This window comes from Drosophila navojoa, chromosome 3, assembly GCF_054131105.1.
Source record: "Drosophila navojoa isolate 15081-1374.11 chromosome 3, UAZ_NAV_1.0, whole genome shotgun sequence".
Lineage (NCBI taxonomy): Eukaryota > Metazoa > Arthropoda > Insecta > Diptera > Drosophilidae > Drosophila > Drosophila navojoa.
The window spans coordinates 2,237,969-2,254,765 of record NC_142891.1 but is presented as its reverse complement, the minus strand read 5'-3'; the positions used below and the strand labels follow the sequence as shown (position 1 = coordinate 2,254,765).

The 16,797-nt window shown below is 39.0% G+C and overlaps 4 protein-coding genes across 15 annotated transcripts in view; 1 reads left to right on the top strand and 3 right to left on the bottom strand.

Annotated features, from left to right (window-relative positions):
• spen (spen family transcriptional repressor split ends) overlaps positions 1-12,887 on the bottom strand; it is an 86,268-nt gene extending 73,381 nt beyond the window's left edge. For 4 of the 12 annotated variants that reach the window (XM_089257538.1, XM_089257543.1, XM_089257540.1 and 1 more), the window contains exons 1-2: positions 11,929-12,887; positions 11,808-11,822 (exon numbers count right to left, since the gene is read on the bottom strand). Coding sequence is in view for 5 of the 12 variants with exons in the window: in XM_089257533.1 (XP_089113659.1) it covers positions 11,808-11,822; positions 11,929-11,933 (20 nt within the window). In the remaining 7 variants the exon portion in view is untranslated. Of the gene's footprint in view, positions 1-7,182; positions 11,823-11,928 lie in introns of those variants that run through there. The other 8 variants (XM_089257528.1, XM_089257532.1, XM_089257530.1 and 5 more) reach the window with 4 other exon arrangements.
• A 437-nt stretch (positions 12,888-13,324) lies between these two features.
• Positions 13,325-14,221, top strand: LOC108649795 (uncharacterized). The gene is made up of 2 exons (XM_018098839.3): positions 13,325-13,630; positions 13,691-14,221. The coding sequence occupies exons 1-2, from the start codon at positions 13,445-13,447 to the stop codon at positions 14,117-14,119; spliced, it is 615 nt and encodes a 204-aa protein (XP_017954328.2). The 5' UTR covers positions 13,325-13,444; the 3' UTR covers positions 14,120-14,221.
• LOC108649288 (U5 small nuclear ribonucleoprotein 40 kDa protein) lies at positions 14,145-16,071 on the bottom strand. Its single transcript, XM_030386360.2, has 3 exons — positions 15,859-16,071; positions 15,445-15,574; positions 14,145-15,377 (listed from the first exon to the last, which is right to left on the bottom strand). Exons 1-3 carry the CDS (start codon positions 15,964-15,966, stop codon positions 14,572-14,574), a joined length of 1,044 nt encoding a protein of 347 aa, XP_030242220.1. The 5' UTR covers positions 15,967-16,071; the 3' UTR covers positions 14,145-14,571.
• Positions 16,072-16,124: 53 nt separating this feature from the next.
• ND-15 (NADH dehydrogenase (ubiquinone) 15 kDa subunit) lies at positions 16,125-16,583 on the bottom strand. Its single transcript, XM_030386361.2, has 2 exons — positions 16,366-16,583; positions 16,125-16,300 (listed from the first exon to the last, which is right to left on the bottom strand). The coding sequence occupies exons 1-2, from the start codon at positions 16,576-16,578 to the stop codon at positions 16,208-16,210; spliced, it is 306 nt and encodes a 101-aa protein (XP_030242221.1). The 5' UTR covers positions 16,579-16,583; the 3' UTR covers positions 16,125-16,207.
• Positions 16,584-16,797: the final 214 nt, after the last annotated feature.

Here is a 16,797-nt window from a genome sequence, read left to right as displayed (position 1 = left end):
AACAGCGAAACTCACTCACGCACACACACAAACATGCATAAATACACCGATACATATATACAAACACGCAAACATGAGCAGAATTCAAGTGCCGCAAAAATGCCAGCATAAAAATAAAGTAAACGCTGCGCCAAAAGAAGAAAACCTACAAAAGCAGCAGCGACCACAAAACCAAAACAGCGAAGGCAGTGAGCAAGAGCGAGAGCGAGAGACCGCGCACGCAAGCAAATAAATGTATGTGTGAATTTGTATGCCTCTGTGTGTATGCGTGGCTGCAAATTCAAATTGGCTCAGGCGAGCGTTGACGCTAACGTTAACGCCAACGCCAACGTCGACAGCGACAGCGACTGATGTTTACACAACGTGCGGCGCGGCGTATTCGCAAGTTGCGCGCAAAACAGCAGCAACAACAACAATGTGTGCGGCTATGATGTGCTTGTATTTTATTTTTTCTTACTGCTTTTTTTTTTTGCTCTTCTCTTCTTTTGCCGTAGTCAACTCTAATTGAAAACAAGCAAAGACACGACCTAAGCGTATGAGAGTATATATATATATATATGTGTGTGTGTGTGTGTGCGAAAAAAACAAGCTACAGCGCGCGTCTACAGCTGGCGCTGCCGCTGCGCTTATGTGCGGCGTTGTCGTACTTCAGCAGCACACATTTGTCGCTGTCGCTTTGCAGCAGCCGCCTTAACAGCAGCTACAGCAGCGAGCAGAGAGCTAACTGAATACATATGCGTGTGTGTGCGTGTGTTGCTTTGTCTGTCTGCTTGAATAGCTTTTGTGCGTGTGTATGAAAAAGTATGTGTGTGATGTTTCTTTGAAGCCATAGTTTGTGCGTTAATTTTACTCCAGGACACAAAGTCCTCAGCATGGCTAATTTATGTATGTATGCTTGCCTTTAAAATACCCTTTTGTTGTTGTGTGTGCAGGTGTGTGTGTATGCACCTGATCGCTGTTTAATGATAGCCAACAAACAACACAGCTACAAACCGGTTCTTCTTCTTAGCACGGCAAACGTCACAGCGACAACAATATTATGGCCAGCAACTGGTTTCATTGGTAACAGGTAATAACATATATCCAGCTCTTTTGGTATATTAATCGATTTGCTGCTGCTGCCTCAGCCTCTGTCTCTGCTTGTGCTCTTCCATGTTAATCTTCTTCTTTGTCTTAGTTTGTTGTCTCTGTTAGCACCTTTTGTGAAGTGTGGCAACGTTGCGCTCAAATGTCCCCAGCACCTCTCGCTCACACACACACATGCCTGGACCCTATCAACTCGAGTGTGAAATTATTTGGGAATTTTCTAATTTCCCATACAAAATTGAGTTATCGCATCGCTGCCAGACAACGACAACGTCGACGTCGACTGCGACGCGACGTTGTCACGTTCCCTTCTGCTGGCGATGTCGTCGTCGTCGACATATGGAATTACGAAACACAATAACAACAATGGGAAGCAATAACAATGCAAATAATAATCAAATAATTGCACGACTTGCAAAATACAACAACAACAACCACAAAAAGGCTGTACTCCAAAATGCAACAGCAATAGTAACAACAACAACAACAACAACAACCGCTATGAAGCGTTCCTGAACGTACTTCATAGATACATTTTGCACATGTTCACAACAAAGGCAAAAGTCGGAAATATATTTGAATTTTTTTTGTTTTTTTTTTTTTTAACTTTTTTACTGTTTTTTTTTTTTTTCTTATCGGCAACACAAATTGGAAAAATAGTTGCGATGACTAAGCCGCTTAGCTGTTGCTCCCACAGTAGATATATAGGTATATATCTATATACATATGTACCTGAGCAGGCAGTATAATTAAATAATATACAGCATTTAAAAAGTTTAAGTTCTTTAACTAAAAATAGAAACCTTTGATGACTGCATCGCACCTTAATTGGATTCTATATACATATATTTTACATTTATTTTTCTTTTATATACATACATAATATTTTTGATTTTTCATTATAAATTTGACCAAATTTAATAAATATTATTGTAAAATTATAATATATTCTATATCAGCCTTTTGTTTATATTTCAGTTAAATCATGATAGTTTATTATATAACAAAATTATTACAATTAAATACATTGCAGTACTCTAACAACTCTACGGGGTTCAATGAAATATGAGCAAGAGAAATGCCGTGACTCAGCATAATGAGCGCACATCATATATAAATAAATGAACCATTCAACATTAGATTACAATAAATATCTAGCATGTACGACTAGCAGATACCCTGCAAAATATACCGAACAACGTTGAAGCCAGTTGAATTTTGGCATTCCATTGATATGAGGTATCCAAAATGTGATACACACCTACATATATCACTAATAATACCCTATATACATACCAATTTTAAATTGACCGAGCGACTATATCTTTATTTATCGATTTAATAAAATGAATGTGATGATCCCAAATTTGATTACAGTTATCGATGAATTATCGATTGCAATTTGTATCGATCTCTTATGGCTCTTTAAAGGCCTCCAAATAGAACGTAATGCTGGTTCAACAGCCACTCTGCTAGCAATCTCTCGACCAAGAACATGTGTAAACTATGGCCACGCCTACAACTTTTTCATGCACTTGATCAAAAAGATTCTACAAAATCAATAGGAATTAATTAATTAGCATTTTCCATTTTCTATTTTTATATAACTTTAGTAAGGCCTGGCCAAAGATAAGAGTTTTTCTCAATTTATTTCACTTTTCGGTTTTCTTGATTTTTTTCTGTTCTCAAAAAATAGCAACAAAGTAGAGCATAATAAAATTGGAATTGTATCTGCGTGCGAACGCAATTACAAATGCAGCTGCCCATTCGACGTCCCCCACCCCCTCCCCCCCCCTCCCCTCTGTCTAGCTTCTAGTCTATAATATTCTAGCTAGTAGTTACGTTTCGTTTTCATTTCATATCGTTTCGTTTTGTGTCGTTTCATTTCGTTTTCTCTATCTAATCTACTTTTTTGGCTTTGCCCCACAGACAAAACATTCTCAATGCCAAAAAGAACATTGAAAGCAAAAACAAAAACACAAGCAAATAGATCGTTTATATATATATATATATATATATTCATACATATATACAAACATACATACATGTACAACAAATTAAATGTAACATGACATTGAAACAAGTCAAATGCTCGCAAAACAACAACAACAACAAGCAAAGCAAAATCTGATACCTTTTGTTATTGTTTTTTTTTTTTTTTTGCATTGTAACAAATTTTCAAGATTTTTATTTCATGTGTGTTAAAGAGCCAAACACGATTTTCAGTTAATTGAATTTTGAAAAAAAAAAAAAAAAAACAATAACAAATAAATATTAGATATGAAAAATGAAAACTTGTTTAGCAAAAACTTAATTTAAATCAAGCACAAAAATTGTTGCTCATTTTAAAACATTTGTAATTAATAATAAAAAAAAAAAATGTTATACAATCATTTTTTTATTATTTATATTTATTATTATTTATATTTATAGTTGAATAATCCTCTCATTACCACTATAATAAACCATAACTTCACCGACAAAAACGAAATATAAATATTTAGATATATTTATAAGAACTAAATAATAAATATAAGTAAGTACAGTGAAAGTTTATTTAATAGAGATACAAATATAATTACAAATATATACCTTTTTCTTACATATTCTTGAATTATTTTTTTATTTCATTTTGAATTTTTTTACAGATGCTAGGAGGATTTTTTTTTAATGTACAATATATATTCATTTATATATTGTACATTAAAAAAAAAAAAAAAATCCTGAACAGTAGGTGGAATATTGAAAAGAATATCTGGGAAAGCTAATAAATATTATTTTATTATTTATTAATATTATATTAAATGTAACTAGCTGGAAAATGTCAAAATGTCTGAGGGAAGTTAAGTTATAGGAAAACATATCACGGCGTATTCACAGCATTATTATGAAAATCTCTTATAGCATTATCTGCTATATCTGTTCGTAACCTGTAATACTAGAAGTACATGGGATACATCAAGAAAAATATATATTTTAATCATTTTATTTTGTTTTACTATTTTATTTTATTTTTTTAATATAATATAAATAGAAAATAATCTTAATATAAACTACAGTTAAGCCCCGATAATTCGAAATGGCAAGGGGATAAAATTTTTTCGATTTACAGAGAAATTTCAACTATCGAGAATTATCGAAAACGAATTTTTTCTAAGGGATAGAACTTCTTTCGATTTATCGCGATTTTTTATTTAGCGGGGTACAAATTATGGAGAATCTACCGTATTTATTTATTTCATTTCATATTTTTCCTTTCCTATGTTTGCCTAAAAGTTTTTCCTTCAGGCATTCACACCTTCATCAACTAAAATAGTTTGATGGGTCCTTCATTACTAATTAAAATATTTAAAAGCTAAGCTAAACGAGCTTTTTCTTTGTGGTGGATATTCCTTAATTATTGAATTTTTCTTCCCTCACATTTATTTGATATATTCCAGATACTCAACATGCTTCACACATTGCATGCCTTTACAGGGTATCTCCCTCTCGAGTCACACTCAGCCAGCCCGCACAGCTTGCTAATTTGTAGCTCCTGTGATTTGTTGTATCCCGCAGATACAAATGTACGAATTCTTTATAAAATTGTCTGCGTAATCTGCCTATGCACCATTTTGTTTTTCTCGTTTATTTTTTTTTTTCTTCTTCTATTTTTTTTTGGCTAACAACAATAACTATTTTCTGGTTATCTACTGTTTGTTGTATGTTGCTGTTGTTGTTGTTGTTGTTGCTCCACACTCTTTGCAGTTCATTGTCAATGTCAAAAAGCTGTCGACTGGTTTTTTTTTTTTAATTTTTTTTTTTTTTTGTTACTTTTTCTTTACTATGCTGTTGTTGCTGTTGATTGTCTTGTAATTAACCGACAACTAGCAATTGTTGTTGTTGTTGTTTTGCGGTTGTTGTTTTGTGCTGACATTGATGCGGGTTTAATGCACCGCTTTAATGACTTGGCCAGCCGAAAACATATATTTCGCCTCTTTTATTTCTTATTTTAATTTTTTATTTTTATTTTTTATTTTTTTTGGCTAATGAAGCAATTAGACGGCGACTTTTGCACCCAACAAAAATTAAGGGGAAAAACAAAAGCAACAACAAATAAAATAAAAGAACAAGAATTGGTGTTTTACAAGAGTGCACGACTAGCCAGTTACCCTATATCTACATCGATCAAAGAGCTAAATCGCTTCAATAAATAGTTTTATATTAAAATTTAAATATTAAATATTCACATTTTTACTATTATTATTATCCAATTGCTATACACCTGCCGTGTCTCTCTGGCTTGCAGGGTATACAAAATAAATAAATAAATATATACATGTCCATATAGAGAGGCTGAAACAACAACAAATGGCCACAAAACTTGTTTTGGCCACGAGAACAAACACGAACACAAATGAAAGGCAGACAGAGGCGTCTAAGAGCCACACACACGCACACACACACACACACACACACGCACACAATTCTAGTGTTGCCCAAAAGAAAAATAAGCAGCAAAACAACAAAAATAAAAATTGTGTACGAAATTACGTAATAACGCAAAATAGACGACGACAGTGGCCACATGTCCGTCTCGTGTCGATTTTACTGTACACGTCGCCACACAGTTGGCCAAGACACACAGAGGCTGGCAGGCAGGCAGGTAAGATGCGACGACAAGTCAAGGTAGAAACGTTACGCGTTTGGCTCTTTAGGCAGGGCCACTTGCACGCATTGCTGTAGCTAACAGATACGAGTGCAGCTAAGCTGCATCTTGAGATACTTTTGGGCAGCCAGGCAGTCAACGTGTCACAGATCCCCGTGACGGATAAGCACAACAACAACAACAACAACAAAGACGCACTGCGGCCAGTGGGCGCTGCAAGTAGCTCGAGGTTCAAATCTCGAGTCTCGAGTCGCGCCAAGACCCACGCGCAGCCACTCGAGATACTTTGCATTTCATTTATATTTATTTTTTCTTCTCTTCTACTTTTTTTTTTTTTGGCTTTGTGTCAACCGTTAGTTGGCTTTAGGGCCTACGCAGCTGCAGCTGGGCTGAGTTGCATTTCTAGACACGCATCTTTGGCTGCTTCCACGTAGGAAAACTTCCAGCTAACTACGAGAGAGATTTACACAGCCGGAAAAATTCCAAAGTATCTTGAATATTCCTGGTAAATGGGGGGAATGTATCTGAGCTGGGATGCATGAATATATGTATCTGAGATTATTTGAAAGTATAGTTGTACAAGATATTGGCATATCAACTGTATCTGAAAGTATCTGGACTGCATATATAGATGTATCTTATGGCAGTAGCTGGCATACATGAAAGTATCTAATGAATAATCATATAAATTTGGGATACATATCTTGGGATACGTCTCTTGCGTGTAATATCTTTTATTAGATACTTTTAATGTACTGTCAGAGACGTATCCCAACTTTAAAAAATATTATTTTATATGTATCTACAATAAGTCTATCTGTAGTTATTTTTAGAAGTATCTATTGTTAGTTACTACAACTTCTATCCAACTGTCAAACTCTTTCAAATGGAAACCTAGGTGGTATATCTGAGATACATCAGAGTATCTTAAGTGTTCTCTGTAAAATCCCTAAGAATCTTAAAAAATTGTATAGTATCTAAACGATGGGAAAATACATACATATTTATTTAGGAAATCTGAATTAAAATTAAATTAAAAATAAATATAGAAACCTTTCACGCATCACATTTTTCATATCTTTCCATAACATTATATTTAAATTAAAATAACTATTAAATATGTTGCTTTCTATCTTAATTCCTTTTTTTATTTTGCTTAAACTTCTATTACAATTTCACCTTATCAGATATTTCCAATTAGTTTTCCAATTTAGTCTAGAATGTTTCTTTCTACTTGAACGTAAATATCTATTTCTTTTTTTACTTTCTCATGAGTCCATTTTCTCTGTCATATCATAATATAGTCTATCGGAGCGCTTTCTAGTTGATTCCAATATGTTCCAATGAAACACGCTTTCCAGCCTCTTCTAATGAATGTCAGTAAGGCATTTTTATTTCCATTAGCTTACATTTCTATTAGTATTCTATCTTTAGATCCTTTTGCTTACCTTTTTAATGTATCGCGTAGTTTCTGATTATTGTTATTATTATTGTTGTTGTTGTTGTTGTTGTTATTGGTGTTGTTGCTGCTGCTACTATCCACGGCGATTTGTTGTTGTTGCTGCTGCGTAGTTTCGGCTAATTTTCCAAAACAAATGTTACGGCTGCTGTCGCGTACCATGTTTCGTTTACGATCACGATCTATATAGCATTTCTCGTATGCCGTTGTGGAGGCGCATAATTTTAAATGGGCGCGCTCCTCCCATTGAACAAATATCCCGATTTGCGAGAGAGCATTAACTCTATAGCTTTTGCTTAACGGCGGATTTTAATAGATATCTTCAACTCGTTCACTCGCACATTTTCGAGATACTTTTTCTTTTTTCTTTTTTGATTTGAATTTTCTCACTTGATTCGGAATATTTTGGATTTTCAATTAGATTTCTTGCATTTTCTTTGCTTTATTTTGCTTTTTCGCACACACAACAGATCGATTAATCGATCGTTAGATTGGATTAACTGCTTATTTAGCATGGGCTGTAAATAGATATAGATTGAGTGGGGGAAGCATATAGTATGATTATTATTAAATATATTCAATTATTAAATATATTTCTATATATATTTTAAGCATTTCTGAAGACACTTTTCGCACTTTTTCAACTTTAATTTAAGCACTTTTTATCTTAATTTTTTTTTTTATTCTTTTTTCCTTTTATCATTTTATGTGAGCGCAACAACAAAAGCTTTTGCCAATTTATGTTAATTTAGCACTAAAAATATACAGAAATGTTTTAATTTAATTCAACTAGAGAGCAATTTAAATTTATTGAAATTTCAATAAGGGCGGTCAACCAGAATATACATATTTATTCGTATATACATATAAATTGTATCTATGAGATACGCAAGATCTTTGCGCTCAATTTAAAAGGCAAGGCAAGGCGCTGGACAGGGGCTGCATATAAAGACTATCGCGTGTAGTCTCTATATACAGTCATACATATATATTATCTGTATGTACATATACATATATGTATGTATATATATCCATCTATATAAGTAATAGGGTCTGGGGTACGGCTCTGCAGCGCGCATTTCCTTTCTGTACAAACGGCAACAGCAAGCACAGTATAAGGTGGAAAATGCTAGCAGCGACGTCAACGTCGACTGCGACAGCGACAGCGAGTTATTATAATCCAGTCAACGTTACAGTGAAGCAGGCAGCCGGACCGGGTCCAAGAACCACAACGCCATCAATCCACAAACCGGCCAAAAACAACAACAGCAACAAAATAAATAAGGAAAACGAAAAAAAAAAAAGAAAAGAAATCCAGCCCGAGCCAAGCCAAGCGGGGCGCATGTTAAAATTCCAAAAAGCAGGCAACATGGAAATACAAGAACAACATTCATGCTGCCTTTTGTTGATGGTGTGAAGTTTGGCAACGTCGCCGTCGCCGCAGCAGCAGCAGCTCTCGCTCACACTATCTGACTAATGCGAGACGTGAGCGTTCTCCCTCTCCCTCACTCGCTCTATGCTTGTACACGCTGCGTAGCGTATGTGTGTGTGAAGTTTGGCAACGTTGCCATTTGTGTGTGTTTGCTTATAATTGACGTTTGCACTGAACTGCTGCGCTGTCTGACGTGGTTGTTATAGCTACTACTCACACAGGCACACATGCTGACATACACACACACACACATACACAGCGCAAAGTGGGGTGCCTGTTGTGCGAGCGAGATAGAGCGACAGGTTTTAATGGCCCGTTGTTGCTGCTTCAGTGCGCACACACACGCATACACATAAACGTATTCCTGTAAGTGAGCATGAATGTGAGTATGTGTGTGTGTTGTGTTATGTACTTTTATGTACATAAAGAATTTATAGCTGGTACTTTTTGTGCTGCTGCTGCTGCTGCTGCTGCTGCTGCTGTCTCTGCCTCTGCCTGGGCATGGCATGGAAAAACGAGTATCTTCTGAGTTTGTTTTTGCCGTTCGTTCGTCATTGTTGTTGTTGTCCGTCGCTGCTGCTGCTGCTGCTGTGTATTTTTAAATGGTTATGTAGTCATGTGTACATACAGTTCGTATGCATGTGTGTGTGTGTGTGTGAGGGGTGCTTTGGGAACGCGCGTTGTTATTTCACGTTTTTTTTCTCAGCCAACGACGATGACGACGTTGTGATATGGCCATGCATAAAATGTAGTTTTGTAGCTCCTATTGTTGTTGTTGCTGCTTTTGCCATTTGCTACGTTTTTGGGGGCCCTTTATACGACTTTTGGGGCGCAGCAGGAAATCACAACTACACCCAAAATGAAGCCCATAAAAATACTTTATGTTCGTGTATGTGTGTGCTAAACCTACATCATGTGTGTTTGTTTGCGTGTGTGCGCTGTCGTCGCTGCTGCTGCCTGTACAAAACGCGCAGACGCTAGCGGGCGTTAAGCGCTCTCCCTCTCTCACTTTCGCACACACAAAAAAGCTATTGCTGCTGCATTCACACCCATTCAGAGAGAGGCCCCAGTTGGAGAGCTTATGGCGGCGGCCATTGCTGATTGCTGTGCCGACGTCGACGTCGCATCGATCGTGAAAGTTTCTGTCGCTGCCTGCCTGGCTGTACTAAAGCATCGTCTCTGCTGCGCATCAGTCGCTTTGTATGCCTGGTGGGGTGCGGTTCAAAATCGCTTTATTATTTTTGTTGTTGCTAATTCTGCTGCTGCTACTGCTACAGTTGCTGCTATTGCTGTTTGCTTTGGGCTAGAGCTTTTTCCGCCTTTGTCGACGTGTGCAAAAATCTATCTACCAAAGAATTTCGAAAATACATTTATAATCAGAAGGAATAAAATCGAAAAGAAACCCGAAAAAAAACTAAATTCAAATTCTGTTCAATTTGTGCGTCTCTGTCGTTTATCTCACTCTATCTCTCTTTCTGTCCGTTTCGTTGCTTCGTCTTTTGTATGGCAGCCATTTTGGTTTTTGTGGCCGTTTGAAAAACGTATTTGGCTTAAATATTACAGCAACTGCGACATTTATGGCTAAAAGCTGTGGCCATTTATAGATATTTTGCAAAATCCCATTAAAAGAGGCGGCTTTGGCTGTGGCTTCAGCTAGAATTCGAATTTCATTAATATGCCAGCAGCTGCTGCCTCTGCCTCTGCTGCTGCTCAGCCTGCGGCAGAAGAAGCTACCAAACCAGTTTTCTGTTTGTTCTTCTTCTTCGCTTTGTAGTCAGCGAACTATGCAGTCATTTTTGTAGCGCTGCTACGTGACCACACATACAAGCAGACACACACACACACACACGCATTCACAGATACACACATATACAGTTGTATAGTCGTGCGACGACCGCATTTGCAATGTTGTCCCAGAGGAGGGGGGCAGAACGATGCGGGGCGGCTGCGGATGCCACCACACGCCGCGACGCTTCCAACACCAACTATACAGAAACTTTTGTAGTTTTTGTCGTACAACGTAGTTTCTAGCAGCTCACACACACACATACATACACACGTATATATGCACACATCCATACAGGCGCACGCGCACGCACACGAAACGGGTTAAATAAGTTTTTTTTTTTGTTCGTTGTTGTTTTACTGCATCCGGCAGCTCGCTCGCACTCATAGTCCCAGTCCCATAGTTGGATCTCTCGCTCGCACGCGCGCGTTCTCGTTTCGTGCAGCTGAATCGATTTTTGAACGAGCGACAAACGACGTCGAGCGACAACGACGCTACAGCAAAACGCGACACGACAATTTCTCTCCATACCATAGCGCCATCTCGTTTGCACACACACTGCGCATATCTGCGCACTCGCTCTCACTGCTTTATTTGCGTTGTTCGCTGTTGGGGCTCAAATATATACACACACACATACATATATATAAATATATACACTAATACATATGCTGAGGCAGCGCCATGTTACTTTTAGTTAGTTAGTTGTTGTTGTTGCTGCTGCCAACTCGTTGAGGGGGAGCTGTCAGCCTGGATTTTTGCTACAACAATTTAAACGTCGCTGTTGTAGCCGCTGCTGGCGTCACTGCCGCTGTCGCTGTCGCTGCTTCTGCCGCTGCCTCGTTATTTTTGCTTTGAATTTCTGATGAAATTCTTTGCTTTCGAGTTAATTGCTGTTGTTGCTGCTACAACAACGATGTCGACGACGTCGGCAGCGACAGCGACCGCAGCGCCCCCAGGCCCCAAAACTGGAGCTGCCTCTGCCTCTGTCCCAATCGCTGTGCCATTTTTCTTTGTGCTGCGCAGCTTTGTAGATCGGCTCCACAGAAACCAACGAATCGAGTCCTGGGCGTATGCACAAACACTCACACACACACACAAACGCATACATGCTTATATACAATTATATGTATATTACATACACATATACAACATTCTATATAATTTTAGTTGTGCTCTTTGTTTAATTAGAAAAATTAGCATAAGCTTTGTGTGGCCGACTTTAAATTTAGTTTCAACTTTTTATTTAAACACTTTAAAACAGAAAATTTGCTCTTTTTTTTAAACACTTTGCAACACTTTCCTTTTGGCTTTGCCAATTAAACATTTTCATATTATATTTTTGACACTTGTGTTTTATAAATTTTTGATTCCAGTTGCTGATTTATTTCCTTACCAATTGCATTGAGAGCTGCAAAGAATAAGAAATATGACGTATTAGTGTTATTTTTTAATTAAAAATACAATCAGCTTTGCATTGCTTCCAGTACGAAAGCCTTCCAGTCCTCCATACTTACACCATTTCCAGTTGGCGATCGTCGTTTATTTCCCAATCGTTTTGGACTGTATTTGAAATTTCAGCATTTTCTTTTCTCTTTATAAATTTCAAAGACCTCCAAACGATCCCGTTTTAACGTTCGCTGCGAGCCGGGAGTCAAAGGATTTTTAATAATTTACGTGAATCTTCATTTATCGATGATTTTCACTTGGAATTTGGGCAATTTGTTGAATCCGATTCAACAACAAAAAACCCAACACAAATGCATTTTACTTTTTGTAATTTATTTTTCCCAAATTTTCGCAAAAAACAATAAAAAATTTGCTGCTCAGCTTTTTTCTCTTCTTTTTCGTATTAGAATTATTTTTGTATTTATCTTTTGTATTTCGATTGCGTTTGAAAATACTTTTTTGGCTTTTGTCGGCGGCTGGTGCTGCTTTTACGTATTGTTTTTGTTTGTGTTTGATTGTATTTTTATTTGTATTTACATTTGTTGTTGTATTTGTATTTGCACTCGCATTCGCATTTGCATTTGTATTTGTGTAATTAATGCGTTTTCCCAAATAAACACAATTGCCTACACGCATACACATGCATCAACTTACGCACACACAATCGCGCACACACTCTCACACACATAAGCGCGCGTACGCTCCGAAACCGCACACACTCTCATATATGCATTTATACAATTTGCATAAATAGAAGAGCCAAAGAGCCGTTTGCATGGAATCACGACGTTTTGTATTTGCGAGAAGGGCGGGGGAAGCGGAGGGCGCGATTTACTTTGATCAATATTATAATGCGAATTAATTCAATTTAATATTTAACTTCGGCGTGTGTTCGGCGTTTTGAATATTATCAATTTCTGGCTTGTAATTTATTTCAGTTTAATTACATATTTGCCGCGCGCGCAGCGACAACGAACCGACCACGACAAAAATTCAACTGAAACTGAAAGAAATAGCGGGTTGCCAGATTTGAACGGTGATGGCTGGCATTTACAACAATGTGGCAACGCCAACAACTTGAGAGGGGAAGAAATGGTGTATTTTTGAATTGAGCTGCGCTGGCAACGCATGAGTGCTGTGCCGCTATGGCCTTTTGCATTTGTGACGTCAGACGGTGAAGAAGTTGATAATTTAACACACAAATTATAGATATAATAGAAGTAGTCAATTGCGTTTAATGTATTAGACCTAAATGCAAATGTTAATATAAGCTAGAAAATGTGTAAGCATATTATTTTAAATGCTATTTTTATAAGGCTTTATTACATGGCGCTATAAAGTGAAAGCCGTTGCCTGTGCTGCCAAATTGTTTTTATAGAAATTTATATGTTGCTTTGATAGTAAACACAATAAAAACAATTTATTGTGTATTCGAATTTCGGAATATTTCGCGCCAGTTTCGTTTGTGCATCTCAGCACTAGTCAGCGCTGCCAACCTAATTTACAGCTGGTTGACTGTCGGGTTGGCAGTAAACAAAATCATTGACGATTATTAAAAATATTTATGCGGTGGCACTCAATTCAATGAGCAACTTAAAGCAGGATCTCGATGAGTATTTACTACTGCAGAGCGACCAAAAGAAGAACTTCAATGTCAAGCTGCCACAGATTAAAATGCCCGGGCTGGCGCAAATCTTTTCGCGCACAAGCGAACAGCCCGAGGCAAACAGTTGGCTAAAGGACACACAGGACTCCTGCTGCCCCAAGCTGGTAAATGACGATGAACTGACTAATTGATTGGCCATACATAAATGCCATTTCGCTTCACAGTCCCGTCTGCAGCGCATTGTTGGCTTCGTCGCCTGCCTGGGCATGGGCTGCCTCTGCATGACACTCTCCACGCTCTATATTCCAGTCTTGATGCTCAAGCCGAAGTTTGCGCTGCTCTTCACGCTGGGCAGCCTCTTCTTCATCTTGAGCTTCTGCTTCCTCATCGGCTTTCAGGCATTCTTCAAGCAAATGTTCTCGCGCCCACGCCTCGTCACCTCCATCTCATACAGCGCGTGCCTTACATCAACGCTTTACTTTGCGCTGGTGGCCAAGAGCACCGCCTTCACGGTGCTCTTCGCCGTCGGCCAGATCATCACGCTGCTCTTCATGCTGCTGGGCATGGTGCCGGGCGGTGCGACGGGCCTCAAGTTCTTTGGCCAGCTCTTCAAGAGCAGCGTCTCCAGCTCGTCCAGTGCGCTGCCCGTTTGAGCTCGTACCAAAAAATCAACAACAATTTTACAAATTATACAATTCAAATTATTTATTAATCGTTATGACAATGCAGAAAAATAAAACTTATTTGTGATAGAAGTCGAGGATTGCTTAAGACTGTAAGTTGTTCAGATGAGATCTAAGAATTAGCTGGAAGTAGTATAAGTAGCTAGTCCTAGATGTGAGCATGAAGAACTGGGCCTTGAAATTGTTTAAATATACAAATTAGTATATGAGTCGTATAAAGATGGAGAGAAGCAATTCGTCTTGAATAGATCAACAGTTGATATTGAATCTTGGCTCAATCAATGAAGGAAGGAATCAGTAGGTTACCCTGATCAATATAAATAGACTATCTCTTCACACACAATCTCGATCAGCAACACCTGCTTAATCTCACTAACTCAACTGCCAAATCTAACAGCTAATTCTGAAATCTTCTACCGTAGCTAATCCTCAATCTCGCCCAGATATAAAGTTTTATCGCTTGAGCCGGACAATATGAGAGGTTCCTTGGGACTGAAGTCCACATCGTTCACGCTGCCATTGTGTCCGGGCAGCTTGTACAGTATTCTCCGCGTATTCACGTCCCATATGTAGACATGTCGATCCGCTGAGCCGGCGCTGATCTTATCGCCACCCGGCGCCCACGCGCAGCGCAGCAGATTCTTCTCAAAGTTATGCTGATGTCCCTGGAAGACCTTGACGCAACGCTCGCCGGGCGCATAGGCGCGCACATCCCACACGCGCAGCGTGTTATCCATGGCATTGGTCAGGACAAAGTCGCCCTCCGGGGACAGAGCGACCGCTGTGATTGTGTCCGTGTGGCCACGCAGATGGTGCAGCACCTGCTGCTTGCGTATGTCCCAGATCTTCAGCTCGTTGTCGATGCCGCCGCTGATGACCTGCTCGCTGGTGTCGCCAAAGCAGACGGCTGTCACTTGGTAAGGTGATTCCAGGACGTGTACCGGCTGCTTTTTGCGTGCGTCCCAAATGCGTATGGTACGATCGTCGCTGCCAGAGCACAACAGCTGCTGGCCACGCCTCGAGCCCTGCACACTGTTCACAAAGTTCGTATGGCCCTTCAGGCGTCGCACTCTCTGACCCGTCACGATGTCCCAAATGGCCAGCGTTTTGTCTGTGGAGCAGGTGAATATATGCGAGCCATCCGGCGTAAAATGTGCCTCCATGACGGCACCACTGTGACCCGACATTGCCATTATGTTCTCACAGTCGCCATACACCTGCCAGATATCTAGAAATGGAATATAGTTTAGTCTAACTGGAATATATATATCTATAATTTATTGTTGCTCATTTACACAGCTGCCTGTCGAAGCCGGAGGAGAGCAGCATTTCGCCTTCCGGATGAAATTCTGTCGTAAATATTTCGCCTTCATGGCCCTCAAGCTGCATAATGGGCGCCTGCAGATTGGAGGTGCGTCGCACACCCTGAAATTACATTGGATGAAAACAAAGTTGAAGCGTTGAGATTGAATAGCAGCAGAGCCACAGAATGCCGACAGCCGCCAAGGGACAGTCGTCACTCTTTATATACGTTCCACTGTAAATACCCATTCATAGCTCATATGGTTCAAGCCCTCTTCATTCTACAAGAGTTGTGCTCCTCCACTCCCAACTTTCATTGCTTTTTATTCATTTGTCTAATAATCTCGGCAAGCTTCTAAAAATCATCCACACCAAAACACGCTGCTTCCTCTTCTTCTTCAGCTTACCGATTCCAGTAGCGCTTTATCCCGATTTGTATATGCGACAATGTCATTTTTGCTGCGCTTAGGCTCTTGCGATAGCACCACACTATTATTGGGTCGTTTTGTGGCCATTTTATTTAAGAAAATTTAATTAAACGTACGCGAGCGACTTTTCAGCCGCAAAAACAAATGCCAGAGTTGACAACTCGCTGAAAAGTAACTATTAGCAGTGCTGTAAAGCATAGCCTAAGCAACACTGGCAAAATACCAAAACAACAAAACTAAATCAATTTTATCTTTTTACATATTAGCATAATTTTCCATTTTATTTTATTATTTAAAACATATTTCAGCTACACAAGCAATGATTCCTTTAATATGCATCAACGCGTGGTGGTTCGGCAAACAATTCCTCCCGCTTGCGCTCACCGGACAGCCACTGTTTGTAGCGCTCCGCGCGCATAGCCTGAAGGGAAACATAAAAGGCTCAAATGAATAATCAGCTTTCCATTTGCGATAATGCAAACTTACATGGAAGCGCAGCAACTGCTTCTGCATGCCCACGCACTCCTGGAAGTCGGCAATCAGGTCGGCGCATTGCTTTTTGCCGCGTTCCATGCCGTAAGCCTCCAGGCAGTCCATCATTTTCATTTCGAAATTGCCGCATTTGTCGTAGGTCTGATGGTTGATTAGGCAACCGGTCAAATCTGTGAGTGGCAGACGCAGGAAGGGCGACAGCGACATCTCGGCAGCTCCTAAATATATAATAAATATTTATATCAATCGCATATTCCAATTGATGAATTTTTTTGCCACTATGTGACGTAACAATAACAATGCTTTTCACTTGCTTGTAAAACCAATTAATTTTACTTGCAGTTGCTTGAACGATGCTTTAGACGTTATTTCGTCGCAAAAAGTATTTATGACAGATTAAACGCACCTTAAATCGTAATCAAAAGA